Source organism: Desmodus rotundus, chromosome 5, assembly GCF_022682495.2.
Source record: "Desmodus rotundus isolate HL8 chromosome 5, HLdesRot8A.1, whole genome shotgun sequence".
Classification (NCBI taxonomy): domain Eukaryota; kingdom Metazoa; phylum Chordata; class Mammalia; order Chiroptera; family Phyllostomidae; genus Desmodus; species Desmodus rotundus.
In genome coordinates, this window is record NC_071391.1 from 77,531,162 (window position 1) to 77,553,385 (window position 22,224).

General features: G+C 35.7%; 1 protein-coding gene across 1 annotated transcript in view; it reads right to left on the minus strand.

Moving 5' to 3' along the window:
* The window catches only part of GUCY1A2 (guanylate cyclase 1 soluble subunit alpha 2), a 317,887-nt gene that overhangs the window by 223,019 nt on the left and 72,644 nt on the right, over positions 1–22,224 (minus strand). The window contains exon 4 of the mRNA XM_053924981.1: positions 16,601–17,319. Within this exon, the coding sequence (XP_053780956.1) occupies positions 16,601–17,319 (719 nt within the window). The remainder of the gene's footprint in view (positions 1–16,600; positions 17,320–22,224) is intronic.

Consider the following 22,224-nt stretch of genomic DNA (forward strand, 5'->3'; position numbering starts at 1 on the left):
GTAGACTTCTTCATATCTTCTGTGTTATGACCTTACATATATTTATATCTTATTTCCCAAATTCATCTCAGACTCTGGAAGAATAAGCAAGTTATGCAGTACCTATAACAGTCTCTTTTTTTGCAACAAACACTAAAAAACAATACACTGTTTGACAGTCCTTCAACAGAATATACTAATGACTTTTATATCAGGCATATGTTGTAGCAGAGTCTCTGGAGTCTTACTATTTGGGTTCAAATATTACATTTGGCAAGGGCTAGTTGTAGAACCTTAGAAAAGTTTTCTTACTGTCTTTGTACTTCAGTTTCTTTTTATAAAGTGGTTCTTAGTAACACTACTTACCTTACAGGGTTGTTATAAGAATTAAACGAGATAATACATATGAAATGTTTAGAAGGAGGCCTGGCATTAAACACTCAATAAGTATACATCATTGTTGACTTCATAGTCATCATCTCCGAAAGGGTAGTAAGAAACTGATATGTAGCCTGTCAGGCAGTTACAAACAGTCTTCCCCATGTTCGCTGAAATCCTGAGAAAGTTTCTAAAAACTCTAGTCCCTAAGAGCATCTTTTTAAAAAATATTCTAAGTATTTAGCAGAAATTGGAGGCCACCAATTTTAAAGAAGTTCGTATTACTTTTAAACTTCCATTAACTTTATTAATCCTTCACCAAACTGCTGTACAAAACACGTATCTGTAATATCACTGGTAGAATAGCTCTCCTCCTGCCAGTCAATTCTATACTAAGAGCTATGAACCTGTTTTAAGTTATCCTCAGTTCTGAAAAGGTAAGTGGTGTCAGGGATTCTGGGCCTCCGTTTATATTTAATAAGAATGGATTTTTTAATGTTTTGATTAATTCCAGTGAGAAAATAAATGGGATAAATAAGTAGATGATAAAATATTCTGGTCTAATTTTTGAAAAGGTGAATAAAATGATTTTTGACATTTTATAGTAAATTAAAGAAAAACATCTTCTACAGTATAATACATAATAGTGTATAAATAAGTTAATGATTGGTCTGATCAATAACCTTTACAACCCATGCTATGAGCACTAGAAGGCTTCTTCTCAGTCCTGTAGTGTGCTTTGAAAAATATAGTGAAACTTAACAATATGCTAAAAATAGTGTCTTAGTCATTCCAGACTGCCAAAACAAAAAAGCCAATCCAAACGTTAAGTATAAATAATGACAGGTGACAGATAAAATTGGCAAATGGAGTACCTCAAATGAAATAAATTTACAATCTTGAAATAAAATATAAATTTTGGTGATAGCAATACGTGAACAGGGTAGGGAGTGAAGGGAATATAATTAAAAGTTAAGCCAGATAATTCTCACACCCGTAATAATATGATAGGTAAAAATAAATATAAATTTAGGTATAATGAGTCAAGAATTACTGAGGGTAAAAATAAGAAAATAACGAAGTATTCAAGTCAATTTTTGTGCACATAACAAAAGCATCTAGAAATTTATGAGAATATTTTTTCTCCTTCAGGAAACATGAGATCAGACCTTTGTTCAGACTGTAAAAACCATTTCATACCAGACCCACTTAATCATTCCCTCCCCTTGGAGTTATTAAATTAGCGGTTACAGGAAACAAAGCAGATGTACATATACTCTATATTTAGACTTTAAGAATAATCTCAAACACATTTTTAAAATTAAATTACTTTAAGTTGTTACGTGATAGTGGTAAGAAGCAACCATAGAAATTGAATATTGGCAATGCTTAAAGAGTCACACCGTAGAAAGTGGTTCTCTTCATAAAAATGTCTGGGTAAAGCTAAGGAGACCAAACTATATGTAAAGTTTCCAAGATAATGATCTTTAAGAAAATCAAACACATTTATATAGTGTCTAATGATCCCTATCATAGACAGAAAATTAAAGTCCTTTTTCTCATATAAAGACCAAATTATTCATCCTCTCCTATAATTTAGTGGTGTGGATTCAAGTTGAACTAGTCCTATCTATAGGAATAAAGTTTCAGTAGTGCAGGATGGGCAAGTTCTAGAGAATCACTGCATTACCTTGTGTCCATGGTTAACGACACTGTATTGTATACTTAAAAACTCTGTTAGAGGGTAGGCCTTATGTTAAGTGTTCTTGCCACAATACAAGTAAAGTTTTAAAAGATGTCTACTTACAAATGGAAAAACAGACTGACTAAAATGTCAAATCTATGAAATACAGCCTCATAAAATCAGAGGGATTCTAGAGAAACTGAAGAAGGAACTTATAAATAATTTATTAGAAATTGTTTATATCTGTAAATAGTGGGGAATAAGCAAGGACTCTAACTTTATAAAACTTTATATCTTTTTGAATTTATACACAATGTATTATGTATAAAATAATATGTATATTATTTCACAGAATAAACAACTTGTAATATGGAAAAAGTCCCTAAAACCACAGAACAGAGTAGAATGGTAATTAAACCACTGAAAATAAGTTGTCATAATTAGTCTCATAAAGATTGAGGTTAGAAGATTTTATAATCTACCTAGGATTACATCAGAGTAGCACAGAATCTTTTCAATGTACAATATTTAGAAGAATTTCTTTCCAACTCATTAATTAAAATCTAGTATTAAAGCTACATTTTTTATTGCATTTACAATAACAACTAATTTAGAAAATATGGAAATGCAAGGAACTATAGATTATAGCATAAGTTTTCCACATACACAGAGGGAGGAAGAAAGATTTCCCCCACCTTTCCTAACATGGAAGGAAAGATTCTTAGGCCAGTGTTGAACGGTCAACGGAGAGTCATTCATTCATTCGTAATTTTAAGGCATGTGAAATTGACATCTCAATCCTTTTAAGGAGTTTTACATGTTATCAAATCATTCTCCATATTAACCATCAACAACATCACAAATAAGTCTGTCCTGACAAGTAACAGAGTTCTTGACCCCTCCATCAAATAGTTGGGGAGCTACCTTCTTCCTCTGCTTTCTCTTGCATTAAGATAGGTCTTGACATCCCTGAACCTTCATGAACACCAATGTGTTCAGTTAAGGGAAAAGTAAAAACAAACAAAACCATTAAGTGATTCAAACATAAGTACTTTGATTCTTTTCAGAAAAATAAGGTGTGGCAAACTCGACTCCATCACAAATTAAGAGAATACTGTTGAACATGACAAGGGTTCTGTATCATATTTTTCAAATCTGGTAAAAACAGATCTAATGTGAGATTAGAGTCTTTAACTACCTATATTCTAGAAATGAAAACACCAGCTTTATATTCTCTCTTACTAAGTAAACCTGAATAAAACCTGTTAAAGATTTGTTTATAATTTCAGGATTTCCTAAACGTCCAATTTCATAAATGCTGAAAAGCATAAATAAATCTCTTTCTTATAAAGCACTTCTGTAAATTGCAAGTGTTTTAAAGACAGCTTTTACTATGTTAAACTATTCATAATAGATCACAGAAATTTATTTCTCATTGAATTTGGGGGAGTAAAAATTGGCTGCTAAATTTGTAAAACCCAAATATAGGTGACATTTCAAAGATACTGTTAAATTTTGAAGGACATCATACACTAAGTTTTAGAAGAAGAACTGCTACATAGAATGACAGCTTTTATAAACCTCTATTCCACAAAATCATTAGTTTGTTTAGATAAAACCATATCCTCTATAAAAACAAAATGGTGCAGGCATTTTTATCCAAATAGCATAAAAGGTCTATAACATGAGTTCTACTCTTAGTCCCTGAAAATAGCATTATAAAAATCATGTAACCACATTATTTACTTTTGAAGATATTGGATTCCCACTATGGATCTTCAATAAAATATCTCTAAATTTCAATATCCTCTGAACCCCAAATGTTGTGTATCTCACCATCTCAAAAGGCAATTTTCTCAATTTCTCCTATCTTTGATAGTTGGAAAGTTCCTTTCAATGCCAAACCAAATCTGCTTCTTTATAAATCTATTTTTTGACCCTATTACTCTACCCAACAAATCTATCATTTAGAATGGAAAGGCAGATAGTGCTTCCTTGATAAGGTCAAGTTAAAGGAGTTCATCATTACCAAGCCCTTATTATAGGAAATGTTAAAGGGACTTATCTAAGAAAAATAAGATGATCAAAAATATGAACAGTAAAGTGAAAGCAAACTCACAACTATCAACAACTGAACCTAAAAAAAAAAAAAAAAGAGGAAAGGAAACTAAGCAAACAACCAGAACAGGAACAGATTCAGAGAAATAGAGATCACATATAGGGTTATCAGCAGGGAGGGGGAGGGAGTAGAATGGGGGAAAAGGTACAGAGAATAAAAAGCATAAATGGTAGGTACAAAATAGACAGGGGAAGGTTAAGAATAGTATAGGACATGTAGAAGCCAAAGAATTTATATGTACAACCCATGGACATGAACTAAGGGGGCATGGGGGAATGTTGGTAGAGGGGTGCTGGGCAGAGGGGAATAAAGGGGAGAAGAAAATAGAACAACTGTAATAGCATAATCAATAAAATATATTAAAAATAATTAAGATATTTAAAAAGAACAAATGATATTAAAATTTAACAAAGGAATTAGAGCCCAATCCAAACTAAGATGAAAGATAAGGAAAACAATACACAATGTTAGAGAAATTTGGTGGTGAAGCCAAAAGAAGTTAGAAATGTATTTGTACAAGTCAGAAATATGCTCAGTTATTTGTGCCAAGAAAATGAGAAAGGAAAAGAGTGGCCACAGGCCATGAGTTTGGCAAGAAAAACAAGTTTTAAAAAGTTAAATTGCTCAAAGTCACTTAGTTAGTAAAGGACACAGAGCCTGAACTTGGGCAGTTCTGCTCCAGAGACTATGTTCTTAATGAGGCACAATGCTGCCTCTCAACACCACTGCGCCTGTTCAGGGGATATGCCAGACCAAAACCCACATGAAGCCAATTGTTTCTCTCAGAATTATGACAGACACTATCACAAAACACACTTCAAACAGGAAAGCTTAAATCATGGTTTAAAAGCTGCTACAGCAAGGGAGAATTAAGTTGTGACCTGAATTCTGGAACCCAAATACCAAATCTCAGAATCTGTGAAGAGTAAAAACATAATTTGATAAAAAAGGAAAGAAAACAAAATCCACTGTTATGCTTCTGATACCATTTTCTGTCCTGAATACACTTCAGCAAGTCAGAGGCACTCGCTATGATCACCTAAACCATCTTCCCAACATACTGAAAACAGAGCAGCAGTAATAGTCTGGAGTTTTCAGATGAACATAGGGCTACAGTTGCTAAGGTATAATTGCTGTATATTCTCTTAGATGATGCATCTCATGCTGTTGTCGTAACAACACTTACATGTCAATGTTTTTCTATTGTTCTTGGAGAGCCTGACTGGCCCCTAGACTTCAGTAGTTGCTCAGAGGGAAAAAAATGGAGTCTAAAGGTACATCTGGGCCTTGTGGCTCAGCTGCCACTGCTGGGTTACCGTATGGCCACACAGAAAAAAACATACCCAGAAATACATCTGCCATTTCAACCTAAGCTATGAATACAAAACCTAAAGTTGAGCATAAAAGAAGATATTGAAATATGTAAACAGTATTGATTGATAAAGGCTAGACTTATATCAGAAGTTTCTGAACAGAAGTTTCTGCATAAATATTATTTTGCAGGAGAGTAAATTGAAGATTATGCAAAACTACTAGGAAGTAACAAAAGTGGGGGTACTAGAAGTGCTAAACTATGCTGGACTTTAATTGAGTAATCAATATTACTTGAGTGAGAAAAAATATTACACAAAAAATAGCTAAATTCACTACTAGAATAAATCTTTAAAAATGGTAAAGACTAAATTGGAACATATTACTTTATTAGAAAAACAGAGATCTATAAAAATTTAATTATCTACACCCATACAACTAATAACAAGAATTCTAGGAAAAAGTAAAAATAGGTACACAGCAGATATTTAAGGGTTACTAATAATAAAAATAGATGGTATTTTTCCTTAATGTTCTGCATTTTCCAAAGTTTATACAAAGTATTAATTATTTTATTACAAAAACTCAAAAGGAATACAATAAGATTGAAATATATAGGATTAAAATCTGTAGTAGCTACAAAAAGACATAGTTCCATTTTTTAAAGGATGAAAAGAAGGAGAAATTAAACTGATGGGCAAGGACACGTCACATGGTCTAACAGAGTAGCCACTCCGGGGCCCTGTCAGGACTGAGGTATGAGAGAAATGCATGAGCTTATATACTCCTTTCAAAACTATCACACGCCACCTTTTTTCAGTGAGGTGTTCTCTGCCCCATCAACCTCTTCAACACAATACCAGTCACTCTATTACATCAACATGTCCTATGTCCTTCGTAGAAATAGACAGAAATAACAGTACAATGAACAACTAACTTCTCATTGTAAACAACAGAGGCCAAAGACAGAAAATTGTATATTCAAATTGCTGGGAGAAAAATACTGTCAACCAAGAATTCTATAGACAGGAAAACTATCAAAATTGAAAGTGAAATAAGAAGCTTCCCAGATGAACAGAGCAATAGAACTTTGTACTAGTAAATGTACTGTACAAGGCATAATAAAGGAACTCCTTCAGGTTGAAAGAAATACATGAATATATGGGAAGAAATAAAAAGCACTGATAATGGTAAATATGTGGCTAAATATGATAATATATGCATACACTTTAATATATTGTCCTTTCTTTTCCTAATTCATTTAAAAAGCCCATATATATATAATATAATTGCAATCATATATTATATATACAATTATTACAACTATTATTACATATAATTGGGTTTATAATAGGCAAACAATACCACAAAAAGGAAGGAAAGAAAAGGTAAGGAGGGAAGAAAGGAGGGGAGATTGAAAAAGAATAAGAAAACCATCTGAACTCTCAGACCCTGTGAGAAGTGGGGATTCTCATGAACTGAGTAAACTGAGATTTACTTACTTTACCGTGTAAGTAAAAAGTCCCAAAGTATCTACACAAAAAATGCGCTTGTATCTCTTCTGTAATATTAAGCTATTCTAATTTGAGTTTAGCGAAGTCATAGGACTCAAGAGCAATATATAAAAAGTAATTATATACTTATATATAAATAAAATACATTTTCAACATTCTATTCATAATATCGATAAAGAATAAAAGTAAATTTAAAAAAAAAGTTCAAGGCCTGTACACTGAAACTGTAGAACATTTTTGACAAAAATTAAAGATTTAATGAATTGAGAATGAACATGGAATGAACAACTCATTAAGTTGGCTCTTCTTTCTAAATTCATCTATAGATTTAGTGCAATATCTATTGAAATTCTGGAAGCTTTTTAGAACTCAGCAAATGGATTCTAAAATGTATGTGGAAATATAAAAAACCTAGAATAGCTAAAACAAATTTTGAAAGAGAATAAACTTAGCAGACTTAAAATACCCAATTGCAAAGCTTAACTTTCATACAGTAATCAAAATATTGTATTATCAGCATAAAGTTAGATATTTTTTAAAAAACTCAAAAGAACAGAAACACTAGAAAAAAGTATAGACTTATTGATTTTTCTCAACAAAATGTGCTGAGACAATTGTATGTCTATATGGAAAAAACAACAATAAAAACTTAGTTCTTCATGGCATACACAAAATATGCCTCAAAATGGATTGCAGACTTAAATCTAAGAGCTAAAATTATAAAACTTTGACAATAAAGGAGAAAATCAATGTAGTCTTGAGTTACAAAAATTTGTTAGATATCATACCAAAAGTGTAATCCATAAAAAAAAAATATTGGTACCATCAAAATAAAATTGTTCTTCAAAATACAATACCTTTTGAAGTTAATGTAATATCCAGAATGTGTATCTTTAAAAGTGCAGTTCAATAGTAGGAAGACAGACAGCACAATTAAATATGGGCGAGCATCTGACTAGAATATTTAACCAGAAAAGCTATGCCAATGGCTACTAAGCACACACACACACAAAAAGATGCTTCCAATCATTAGACATCGGGAAATGTAAATTAAAATCCAAGATGTAATACCACTTTGCAACCACCAGGAGGGTTATGATCCAAAATGGTGACAATACCCAGCACTGTGAGGATGTGAAAACTTGAACCCTCGTATATTGCTGGTCAAATGTGAAATGCTATAGCTTCTTTGTTAAATAGTGTGGCAATTTCTCTAAAAAATTAAACAACTTAACTGGATTGTTTGCTTTTTGGGTGTTGAGTTTTATAAGTTCTTTGTAAATTTGGGATATTAACCCCTTATCAGATGTATCAGCAAATATGTTATCCCATTCATTGGGTTATCTTTTTATTTTGTTGATGGTTTCATTTGCTGTGCAAAAAGCTTTTAGTTTGATGTTGTCCTATTTGTTTATTTTTCTTTTGTTTCCCTTGCCTGAGGAGGTATGTCAGAAAAAATATTGCTATGAGCAATGTCTGAGATTTTACTGCCTATCTTATCTTCTAGGATTTTTATGGTTTAGGGTCTAACATTTAAGTCTTTAATCCACTTTGAATTTCTTGTGTGTGGTATCTAGGTTCATTTTTCTGCACATATCTGTCCAATTTTCCCAATACTATTTATTGAATAAACTATCTTTAGCCCATTGTCTGTGCTTGATTCCTCTGTCAAATATTGACTATAAAGGCATGGGTTTATTTCTGGGCTCTTTATTCTGTTCCATTGATCTATGTGACTGTTTTTATGCCAGTACTATGTTGTTTTGATAACAATCCAATTAAAAAATGACCAAAGGACCTGAATAGACACTTCTCTGTAACGGACATACAGAGGGCCAGCAGACAAATGAAAAACTTTAAACCACCAGGAGATATCACCTCACACCTGCCAGAATGGCCATCATCAGTAAATCAACAAACAAGTCCTGGCAAGGACATGAAGAAGTGGGAACCCTAGTGCACTGCTGGTGGGAATGCCGACTGGTGTAGCCACCATGGAAAGCGGTAAGGAGGTACCTCAAAAAATTAAAAATGAAACTGCCACTTCTCGGAAAACAGCCAAAGAAAACCAAAACACTCATTTGAAAGAATATAAGCACAGCTATGTTCATTGCAACATTATTTACAATTGCCAAGATTTGGAAGCAGCCCAGTGTCCATCAGTAGATGAGCAGATAAAAAAGCTATGGTACATTTACACAATAGATTACTACTCAGCCATAAAAAAGAAGAAAATTTTACCCTTTGCAACAGCATGGATGGACATGGAGAAAATTATGTGAAGTGAAATAATACAGTCAGAGAAAGATAAATACCATATGATTTCACTCAGGTATGGAATATAATGAACAAACTGAACTAACAAGCAAAACAGAGACAGGCTCATAGAGAGCAGGATGACAGCTCTGGCAGGGGTGGGGAAAGTGGGTGGAGGGATGGAGCAAAAAAGAAAAAGGACTCATGGATGTGGCCTACAGTGTGGTGACTGTGGCAGAGGGAGGGGGTGAGTGGAGGCGGAAGAAGGTATAATAGGGATAAATGCTAATGGATAAATATAATAAAAAAGACAAAAAAATTAAACATATACTTGCCATAAGACACAGCACTTCCTGTCCTAGTAAACTACCCAAGAGAAATGTAAATGTATTCAACACAAACTCTTGTATGCAAATGTTCATTGCGCCAACTCATAATAGCCGAAATCTGAAACAATCCCATGTCCACCGACTGATGAATGGGGAAAATAATAGTGATGTATCTACGCAATGGCATATTGTTAAGTACTAAAAGTGAGCAAATTGCTCATACATGAAGCAACATGACAAACCTCAAAAACATGATGCCAGACCAAGAAAAGACTACATATTTGTATGATTACACTAGTAGGAAATGGCTTGAAGAGGCAAATCTATACAGATGAAAGTAAGCCAGTGGTTGTCTGGGGCTGGGAATAAAAGCAGGGATTAACTGCAAATGGGGGTAATAAAGTGTCCTAAAATTGTGTTTTTGTGATAGTTATGTGCACTAACTAAAAGTAAGTGTATGCAATTATGTACACTTACTAAAAATTATTTCACTGAATACTTACAAAAATGTTAATGAATAAAGAGAACATCGTTGAAAATGGTGAGGAGGACAGTGCACCCAAAGCAGCTCTTCAGCTTTCCATTTATTGATACTTAAATTACCAGCTAAAGCAAAATTATTCTAAGCTAAAAAGAAACAATTAGGAAGATTGTAAACAATTTTTAACTAAGGGCCTAATTTCCACCCCCATCAGAACCTACGACACTATGACTAAATAATGTCTAAAATCCACCACATTTGTAAATTTAGAAGCCACCACAGTTGTAAATTTAGGACTGCAATATTGGAAATAAAAACATGGCAAAATGCACCTCAAGCATGAGGATCACTGTAAGAAGTATGTGACTCACTATATAATCATCTACCTTACATCTCCTCTGGCTGTACAGACTACAGTAACTATACAGTAACATAGCACTCTACAGAAATTCTAACATTGTAGCCATAAAGAACCAAGAGAGCGCCAGAAGGAACCCCAGTAATATCTGCATCAGAATTGCAACTTGTCTAACCTACTTTAAAAGGTAGTTTATGGTCAGGAATCAGTTTAGAGAAAAATAAGCAACACAATATTAATATTAAAGATCTCATCTATAATTACAAGAGCAAAGAAAATTCCAGATAGTTGTTCATGAAGTTATATCTATGTTCTGTAATGTTAATTGATAGAGAAAGCCCTAATGTCATTTTGTGCATCACTAAAATATTATTCAATGCTTGAAATTTTCTAATGGAACATTATGGTCTAAAAAGAGAAGAAAAGCTCACATTTTCCCAAATTAAATTAAAGTCAAGCCAAATAATGTATTCTTGACAACCATATGAAACTTGTCTTTCAACAGTGTCATTATGGAGTGGTAAAATTAATAAGCTTTTCCATCATCATGTCAAAAAAAGCTGGCCATGTGTCTGGAAAAGATAAAAAAGCATTTTGAAAATAACTTTGACCACAGAGATCAGAGGTTAATTCTTCCTTTATTCTTTTAAAATTAATTCCCAGCATTTTTTCACAGTTTCTAAATAATAAGACAAATATGAGGATATTTCTGGGGATTGAAAAAGAAATGTGTTATTATGCTTTTCCTTGGTTCCAAACCTGAGAACTAAAGTAAAGATGAATAACGCTGCTATTGCTGTGTCATAGGGATGATGTACTTCAAACAATGGATCCCTTCCACAGTGTCATTAAAGTTCTTTGAAGCATTGCTACTAAGAAAGAAAATGTCACAAGAGTTCACGTTATTCATTGTTTGTCAAAATCCATTGCTGCTTCAGGTTGTGCCTAAGCTAAGAAGTCCATTGCCTTTTAGAAGACACAGGCACAGCAAAGTGAACAGAAAACATAACAGTAGATACAGGTAATAAAAACTTGGTTCCAAACTTCAGTGAATCTGGAAGGACACTAATAATTTTAAAACAATGATAGTCTACATAAAAAGCAGATCCAAACAGCGTTCCAATGGAATGAGTGACAAGGAGTCTTCCAGACTTTATTAAAAAAACAAGAAGCAAGGCCCAGGTCACATTTTGTGAAGATGTTAGGTAAACTTACTATTTCTCTAAAATTATTAAATCTGCTAATCACCCCTACTACTTCTTTCTAGAAGGTAAGAAGTGAGGGGGAAAATGAATAGAAGGAATGTTACAAGTAGAAAGGAACAATAATAGTAATAATAGTAGTGGTAGAAGCAATAATAATGAACACTTATTGAACATTTAACTGAGAGGCCAAAGATTTAATAAGAATTTTACATGGAGTATGGCATTTAATCCTCACAAATGACTTCCTGAGTTACTTGACAGCATAAGCTGCCGGAGAATTATTTTTACTTAGTCTTCACAATAGAACGAGCCCTCTATGGTTGAAAAGTCAGATTCCTCTCTGCCTCTTTTAAAAACGCATCTGAATTCATTAAATTATACAGATGATAGAAAGCTTCATGATCGACTGACCTCATATAAATTTCTATATTGTTAATGATGACTTGTAAAGGAGTAAAAATATTAATTAGTAGTCTAGTTTCCTTAATTTCCAAATGAATAAATGTGAGGTTCAGAGACTATAGGGACTTACTAAAATCATTATTGTAGGGGTACCTCTCCCCCAGGCTGTTGCCACTTGCCCCACACATCACAACCTTACAATGCAGAGACAGAAGCTCTGGGCCACTCCTCTAATTTCTAATAGCCCCACTACAAACATGGTCCCTTCCATACAAAACGAGTCTGGGATCTACGTCAAGGAGTTAGGTTTATGGGACCAAATGTTGACACCCAAACTGCATGTTGGACTGCAACAAATTCCTTCTTAACCCTGCCACAGTGCCTCAAAGGATCTGTGTGGTAAATTCCAGGTTCTCAGAATCATATTAGATTAGAACAACCTGGGAGATAACACAGCACAAATTAACATGGATTCCCATTTACGACTTGATTCCCAATGCTGAATCTGTTCTTCTTAAATAATAAACTAATTTATTCATATTTAATGCTTGACATCTGATGAGGGAAGGTGATTTAAAGAGGAATTGAGCTCAAAGGAAGACGACAACATCCCTGACTGGTGTGGCTCAGCTGTCCGGGCACTGTCCCCCAAAGCAGAACGTCTCCATTTCAATTCCGGTCAGGGCCTGCGCCTCAGTTGTAGGTTCCGTCACCAGATGGGTGAGTGTGAGTGGCAACTGATCAATGTTTCTCTTTCACACGGATGTTTGACTCCCTCTCTTCTCCCTCCCTTGCCCTCTAAAAATAAATAAATAAAATCTTTTTTAAAAAGGCAAAAACATAGGAATGCCATATGGGAAAAATAGAAAATTGAGAGAGAAGAATACGTGAGGGATAGATGATCACTTAGAGAAGATGTAGAGGGAACAACAAAAAAAATGAATCAAAGCTTTGTCAAGCCATCTGGGGCAGTTCTTTCTGACCTCAAAATTCTGTTGAGTTAAATTCTGGCCGTGATTACTGCATCGGACGCCTGTCAGTGACAGGCTTGCTGCTCGGTAGCTCACTCTTTCGCCTTTATAACTCTAAAACTAGGCTGACGGTTTTCTCTGTCGTCAGTACCTCATCAAATTGCTCACAAGCATGACCCACCTCTAGCCGCGCAGTCACACACTGACAACACAAAATGACAAAGATCCTGGTTTAGCCAAAGGATTACAGTTCATTTTGCTCCTGATTTACTGTCATTCAGCTGCACGATTAGCTCTTGTTTTTGTCGGTTTGTTTTTATTTTTGTTTTTGTTTTGACGGCAGGGGCAGTGGTTCATAGGTATTAAGTGAATGGACAAAATAGTTAAACTATCATGAAAGCCTTCACTGTTATACTAAGAAATAAATTGCCTAATTTATTTAAAAATAGCATTTTCTTATCAAATTAGAAACCAGACAATGTAAAGTTATTAACAGGAACAGCTATTGGGAAAATAATGAATATCAAGATCAAATTTATCAACAGAAACATAATTTTAACCCTGATTTTCTTTCTTCTTTCCATGTTTAAGAAACTACAAATTTAGAATTTAGCAACATAATAATTCAAAAATGTTCTACATCTAGTTAAGACTCACTCCGTGCCACAGCTTAATTGACTACAGTTTCCATTTGGGCCAACAGCACCTTCCCAAATATCCCATTGTGGTAAGCCCAGGCAATGAGCAGAAATGTACACATAAGATGGCAAGACTGTCATCCCTACCCTAACAAAAATCCTGCCTCTTGCTTTATTTTTAAACTGCCACCGACATGTTTAAATTATAATTGCATCTTCTCCATGAGCACAGCCCCTTGTTATTGGAACTGGCAGGGGGCCTTGACATTTGAGTCATCATTTCATTAGGTCTATTTCTTACACTGGTGTACAAATTAAGTAGAAATATAGCCAGATGAAATATGGAATGGGGAGATCTGAAGCAGTAACTTTAAATTGAATTAATAAATCTCAAATCCATCACAAATATAAAACAGTTAACATTGGTAATAATATATTCTACTCCAGGCAGATTTTTAAAAATATTAACTTTGATTCTAAATGGCAGAGATGTTGCAAATCCTCCTAGCCAAATATTGTACTTCTGTAAGACAGAAATACCACTTTAATATTCCCTATGTTATAGAGATAGAATAACCCCAGTTTTAACACAACTACAAATATGGACAAAAACACATATTTAACAACTTTCCTTCGGTCTAAAGCACTTCAAAATGGGTAGCAGTTATTGAATATATATATATACACACACATATATACAGATATATATATATATATATATATATATGGCACACCTGAAAAACGTTATTTAAAACATCATGTGTAATAAAATATAAATAGTGAAGTTCATTCAGACTAAGATACCCTAATGTGTACCCAAATGCAATCTTCAGGCTTCTCCTTGGATGTTTTCAAATCACTGAACTTATACAATGAAAACACTACTGAATGAGTATTCCTGAAACACCTGATTCAGTCATGAATAAGTGTGCATCCTTTCATCTTTCTCAAATTATTTGTTTACAATTTTGCTGTTGAATTTCAAAATTACTAAAGTGAATCAATTATGAAACTAATGCTGAATAAAAATATCCCCAAAAATGTCTTTGACTCTGCTTTCAGGAGGCTATTTCCTCATTTCTTTTATTACTGCAGGCACTTGGAATATGTGTAGATTATTAATTCACTGAGTTCTCAGTTGTTTCTGCAACACTTCCTTCCTTCAGCCCAGAGCAACCTATTCATTTCTGAAAGCCAACAGCTTTCCCAAAATGCTGGGGAACAAGCCTAAGAGAACTTTATTTACCTTGATACAAAATATTGAAAACTAAATGTACATTCAAATGTCTACTCTGGTACAACATTATTTTTTTCCTTTTAATCACTGAAAGTATATTACCAAATTTAAAATGGCCATGGCTGATTTTTCTTTATATTTTATTACTTATTTTATGATTGACTTTTTCTAAAATATATTTACCTGAGGAAATATGTTTGTTGAAACTCAACTATGTTAAGATGTATTTCTGTTCTTTCCATCATTTATTCATAATTTATAACCCAGATTTTCCCAAAAGGGTTTCAAACAAATCCACAATAAACATTGCTAGTGTTTACTGTATTCTCTCAAGGAATAAACATGTTCTAAAGAAACATGGACTAAAATTTAATTAGAACTCTTGAGATAGTAACTTCATTCCCAACTTTTAGAAAATACATTATTCTGTATATTAGGACAAAACTATAATGTAAACCAGATGTTCCTAGATTATGAAATTTAGGACAGAACACACTCAAACTCTAGCTAGCTCTTGACCTACATTTATTTAAGGACAAGCATGTCCCACAGTGTTGTAACCAGTCTTCCCATTTCCCTCAGAGTTTCACTTCAATCACTGGTATATTCATGGGTTTACAGTATCAGATTTTTAATGAGTCCTATCATTTTTGTAATTACTGTGGCTAATATTAATAAATGTCTTCTTTTCCTATTCTGAAATAAATTAATGGAATATGCAAACACTATGCAAAATGGCTGGGAATAGGGCCAAATCTTATTACATACATCCAGGGACCAGTAATTTTCTAAATGGCAGATTAAGCTCTCTTGCCTAAATAATTACAAGTACAGCCAGCATGTAATTTACTGAAATTGTTGGGAACCGCCCTGCCTGGTTTCAGAAACTGTAACCCCTCATGGCTAAAGCTGAGTAAAAAGACCATAAGCCACTTAGGAGACAAAGCTTATCTTCCCTGGCAGGGGTACCACTTCTGCCCCCTCTCACTTCACCCTGCTTGGTGCCAGGCAGATGACTAGTTAGCCAATGATGGGTAAGATTCCTCAAAGAAGGAACAACCTAAGACAGGCATGGTCATGAAGGGGCCCTCAGGGAAGTACTAGGGGGGCCATAGAAAAAGGGGGTGATGGACCCTCACCCCTCAGCTTTGACATAGCCTGAGTCCTCATTCTGTCTGCAAGAAGTCTCCTGATCTCTTGGCTGCCTTACTTCCCCTCCCTGACTTAAGCCTGAAACAATGCTGCAGGTGGGCACAGCCCTATGCTGGAAAGGGAGGGTTCCTTAGGGCAATCAGGCATAAGAAAGAATGCATAAAATCCTATGAAACCTACTTTGCTAATACCCTCAATTTAAATGATAAGGATATGTGCATGAAATGAGTTTGTTCCCCAAAGTTGTATGGCCCTTTAGCTGTCTGACCCTGACTCAGAATAAGCCCTCAGAGTTCTCTGAATGTTATCTATTATTTGATTATTTCTGCCTGACAGTGATTGATGAGCTTTATGTATTCTCCCTGTATTCCTGTGCAAATTGAACCCAATAAAAGCCCGTTCAGGAAAAGGCTCTTGGTCATTCTCCTTTGAGAGATCGGCCACCTTTCCTCCCCAAGCAGATCATGTCTTGGTACTTATTCTCATCTGTGGCGGCCGGAGGGACTTCGCGGGTGGAGCCCCCCCCATGAAATAATTATGCAATCTTCTAGTTTCCATCACCCATCTGAAGTTCATGGCCACTTACCTTGTCTTTATTGTCTGTGCCAGAAGCTTCAGGCTTGGTCCTAATCACAAACGGGGTAGACAGTCGCAGCAGGACCCTTTCGAAGGTGGCATTCACCTTTGGAGAAACAATCTCAAAGCAGTCCTCAAACTTGAGCACTTTGTGAGTGTCGCATCGGAGCTGCTTCCTCAGGCCTTCCCCCAGCTGAAGGACTGACATGTGGGGGTCAAACATCAAGTGGAAAGGGAAGGCTCTGCAGAAGGTGTTGATGCTAATTCGGAGGTCCTCGGGAACTTGGGAGGTTCCCTGTGGAAGGTTCTTCGTGATATGAGTATTGTCACACTCTTTGATAAGGAAAGTAAGACAGCTACAGTTGCCCGGGTTTGAGCCATCAGAGCACAATTTCTCGTTTGCAACCTGTTCCACTTCCACATCCAGCCGATAGATCTTCTTTCCTGCAGCCTTAATCATCCCCAGCATCGCAAAGCCCACAATATGGTGAGGGTGGAAGTAGTGGAGCATAAGAGTACCTTCAGGAAGCTCTTTGCATAGGAATGATGGTGATTCCAGAGTGGCCTGTTTTCCAAAAGAAGTTCTAATGTGTTCCAACAAAGCATCAAAGCCATTAAAAAAGTCCTGCAACGTGCCACCTACAGCTCGAAGGACTCTCTCATTCTCATCAAAGCATATATTGAAGAACTCCTCACCAAATCTTTCTTGAATTTCCTCAAACTTCAAACCTAGAGGTAAATGGGAAGCAAATGTTAGTGAAGAATAATATAAATAATTGAATATACAGCTTATAAATACTTATCAAATGAGGTAGCTGGTGGGTGAAACATGAGAGGTCCACAAATTTCCCAAATAGGTTAATTCATTCATTTTGAATCAGAGAAAGTAAATTTCATCTTCTGAATGGTTCTAGGATGTTAATGAGCATAAACTCTTTTGTTTGTTTGTTTGTTTCTAGACAGACATTATTTTTAGAGCAATTTTAGATTCACAACAAAATTGAGTAGAAAGACTGTAAAACTATTTTCTATACACCCCACACCCCTTCCACACACAGGCCCCACACCTTACAATCAACACAGCGCACTACAGGAGTACACGTGTTACAACCGATGAACCTGCACCGACACAATGTTATCACCCCAAATCCACAGTTTGCATTAGTGCTCCCTCTTGGTGTTGTACCCCTTGGGTTTTGACAGGTGTATAATGACGTGTTTCCACCCCCCTGAGTATTTTCGCTGCCCTAAAAATCTTCTACATTTCATCTGTTTCCTTCTCCCTCTCCCAGCCTCTGGAACAACTTTTTAAATGCCACTAATCTAACTTTTTTCTTCATTGCCCTATTCCATTTGCTGTAATTAGCACAAATAATATATTTTCCTTAATGATTTTGGTCATTGTTAAAAGATTTTTATAGAGGCAGCTATACAGTCTCTATATTATGTCCATCCAATATTACCATCTTACTTATCAAAATCTACTTGTTAAGTGGAAAATATCAACCAGAAAGGGAATCCATGGTATATGAGCGATGAAAGGCACCAGGTCGTCGAGGGTAAACAGAAGGACTAAAGCCAGGAATCTCAGGGGAATTCCTATAGGTCAGGTAGACCCATCAGTGAGAGACAAAACAAGGAATTAAAAATGGCAAAATTATGGAATGCTTTGCATTCTTCCACCTAAAAAAGTAAAAATAGCCAAGAGTGGAGTAGTAATCTGACCAGACAGAGTTAAAGGTCTTTGTTAAGTTTCTAAGTTCATACTCACTCCTAGATGCTGTGGCAAAAAAGAACTCTGCCTTATAGTAATATAATAAAAAATACATACATACATAGACACATACATACTCAATGTTTCTAATCACTCATGTAGTGATTAGAAACAGAGGCACATTTGATCAAGTAGATCCACTCTTGAGGATGATCTGAGGAAAAATAAGGAGGGAATGTATGGTCCGAAGATGAATACAACACATATAAAAGAGTTGAGTCTGTATGCTAAAGGACACTTCTATCAGAATTGCTACTATGCCCTGGCTGGTGTGGCTCAGTGGATTGAGTGCTGACCTGTGAACCAAAGGGTCACAATTTTGATTCCCTGGGTTGCAGGTCAGGTCCCCAGTGGCAGGGGGCGTACGTGAGAGTCAACCACACATTGGTGTTTCTCTCCCTCTCTTTCTCCCTCCCTTCCCTCTCTCTAAAATTAAATAAAATCTTTTTAAATCAATCTATTGCTTCACCTTTTACTTTAGCTGAGTAAGGAAATAGGATTTTGTCACCCCAAAATATGTCTCTTTGTCATGAGGATTGTTTTTAAGAAACAAAAGACTCAGGAAGGGCTTTCTACCTCCCCCTTAACAACCGAAAAGAGTTTAGGTAAATGGTCTAGTCCAGGAAGAGCTTTTACGGGAGATAACTACCAAGAATATGGGTTAGGAGTGAAAGGCCTTAGAGAACGAAGTCCTCTCTGATCCCACCATCTCCCCATGACCCAGTAAACACCTGCTTGTCCACCTCCATGTGAATTGTCTCCCCTCTGATGCCGGACTCCTACCTCTCTCCTTAGTTCAGAATGACACATAAGCCCCAGTTGCTGACCATTCTGTCGGCCCCATATTCTTATGGATCCCAGTACATCCATAATTAAATTGTTTTTATTTCTGTGAATCTGTCCCATGCCAATTTAATTCTTACACCAGCCATAAAAACCTAGAAGCATAGAGGATTCTTTCCTCCCCCAGAGCTAAAATGAGTATGTGCAGTTTATGTTTTAATATTCCCTTGCCTAGCCTGTTCCATCTTATGAGAAGGCCTTGAAAGGCAGGACTGGGAGAAGACAGAGCACTTTAGTGGTGTCCTGTTGGAGTGCAGAGCAGCCTAGGTTGCCTATGGCTTGGTTTTCTGTCCCTAGCTACTATTCTCTAAGGGTTCTCTCACTCCATCCAGGAGTGAGAGAACAAAACAGTCAACATTATTAGTTAACAGACAGAGTGAAAAAACATCAAACATTCTTGGAGACCTTACTATAGAGTCTCAACATGGTAGTAGCCAAGTTAAAAGGCCAGATTGACAAAGAAGTTCTTAAAATCAATGTGAAATGAAAAAAGTAAAAATCTAAGTGGAAAAGAGTCCCTTTATTAAGAAGCATTTCACACTCATTTAAGTTTCACAGATCTGATGCTGAAAGCAAGCTGAGAGAGTCACCTATTAAGAGAAAAACATCAGTCACCACTTGCATGGTCACGTTACAAGACTGTCCTTCAACACAGGCTGCGCTCACTAACAGTACCGCCAGCCAGAATGGATAATAACAGCACTCATCTGCCCAGTTCGCAGTGCGGGAGAAAACAGGATAGAGGACACTCATCGCAATTTGGCTCCTGCTCCAACTGCTCCGCTGAAACTGCTTTTATAACTAATTAAACCAGTACCTACTGTTTTGTCCTTATCTTAGTCAACCTTGTTTGTTGTTTATCCTTTCATTTGATTCTACTGATCATCTCTTCCTTCTAAATCTCCTTTCTCTCTTGGCTTATAAAACCATGTTCTTTTGATCGGATTCCTATCTGTCTGAAAATTCCTTCACTAAAACTTCTCCCTATGCCAAATCCTTACATCACCTTCACTGTAACTAAAAAATTCTAATACATACAAATTAAATTTATGTCCCTTCCAAGACAATGTTCTTTGCCACTATTAAAACTTTTAATTATAAAATGCTAATTAAAAACTAAATTCAGAATAGAGTTTCTTATAATCTGTCTGCATTTGCTGACCTATAAAATCCCATGTGTCACTTAAAATATTCCATGGACTACTTCCATACTTTGAAGAGTTGTATCTTAAAAGGACTTAGGGTCTTTATGCACAGAAGAGAAAAATACAATTTCTTCAAACTTGCATTTTTCATAGTATTAAAAATGTCCTCACAGTTACTGAGTAAAGAATACAGGTATAAATAACATACAGTAAGCTTATATGCTTATGTTCTATTTCGAATGTCAAAATCCCAAAGAAGCTTCCAAAAAATAACAAGTAAATTCACCAGAGGCAATAAAAACTACTGCGTCAGTGAGTAGCCACACTCTATGACACAAAAATCCTTGCTGCTTGGAAAACCACTTCCGTACTTTAAGGTATGGGGGTTGTTAGTTCCCAAATAATGACACTAAGGCCCACTAGGATGCAAAAGTGACTTGTACCAATAACGAAAAACTAAATTATTTTGAATATTACATTCAAAGGCTATACATGGTAATTCTATATAAACCATAATATTCAATTACCTAATATGAATTTTTGTTCTCACAATTGTTAAACTGTACAAAATCAGGACAAAATATTCTTAAGAGTTTGAAAAATTAAAACTAGGGAAAGATCACTTCGACTTTTGCAAATATGCTATGAATGAACAGCCAAGCCTTCTGTGTAGACTTTATCTCAGAAGGTAGAAAGCACAGAGAAAGTAGTTCAGTTCAGACAATCGGGTGCAGTTCTCACTCCAAGGTTCCACCTACAGCTAATGCAACCCCCGACTTGCAGTAAATCACCTGAAACATGTAGACAAGGCTCATCCTCTCTATCGTAAGACACCGCGACAGCTTGACACTTAGGTCTGTAAGAATACATTTCCTGAAGAAACAAACTTTCATTAACAAGTACGTTAGAAGTCAGAATTTTAAGTTATTATTAATTTACCTCTAAGAAATGAATAGCCTAAATGCTGATATCCTTCAACTGTTAATGAAACAGTCTGGTCATTCATGGCGAATCTTGTGTCCCTCATCTGCTATCCATCTGATTTCATGCTGTGCACTTACTTCTCGAGGACAAGGAGCTTATCCCATTTATGTCTGCATACCTGTGACACTAAGACTTCATTCACAGAAACTAAGCAAACATTATTTGTTGGATAACTATCATCAAGCTTTTAAAGTTACAGTTGTGCCACATCTAAGGGTAGCAAGACAGCTAAACACATTCTTTTTTCACACGGGCCTCTACATATAATTAAATTACAGTGTGGTTGGGCTACAACAGTGTCAGAGTCATACAGGAGGCGTGGAAAAAAGAATGTCTGACTCTCCTCAGGGAAATATGTTTGAAGGGGAACTTGAAGAAAAAGGAGTTGTTTAAAAGGCAAAGAGGGAAGGAATAAGCACACTAGCAGCTTTGATAAAAGCTGAAATTAAGAGAAAAAGTCTACTAAATTAGAATAAACAATCCCACCATGGTCAGGGCAAGGCAAGCAGATAACAACTGGGGAGCAGGGGTGGGGAGATGAGTTGATAGTTAATCAGAATGTAGAAGACGGACTTACGGCTGCCACGGCCAGAGGCAGAGACAGCAGCCCGAGAAATGCTGCAATGTCTCTGACAGACTGAACTAGGCAGCCCCAGTAAGAATGGGAAAGGGAGGGCCACGCAATGTGCCCGATTTCTCACAAATTACCTTATTTAGTAGTTAAAAACTCCTATCAAGTAGTTATGTTTAATTGTCCTCATTTTACAGCTGAGAAATGTTAAGAAATTTGCCTACGTTCACACAACTAGGTGGCAGAGGCATGTCTCAAAGTGAAGTCTGTCTAACACAACATCTCGAGGGAAGTACCTGCATGGGGGGAAAATGCAT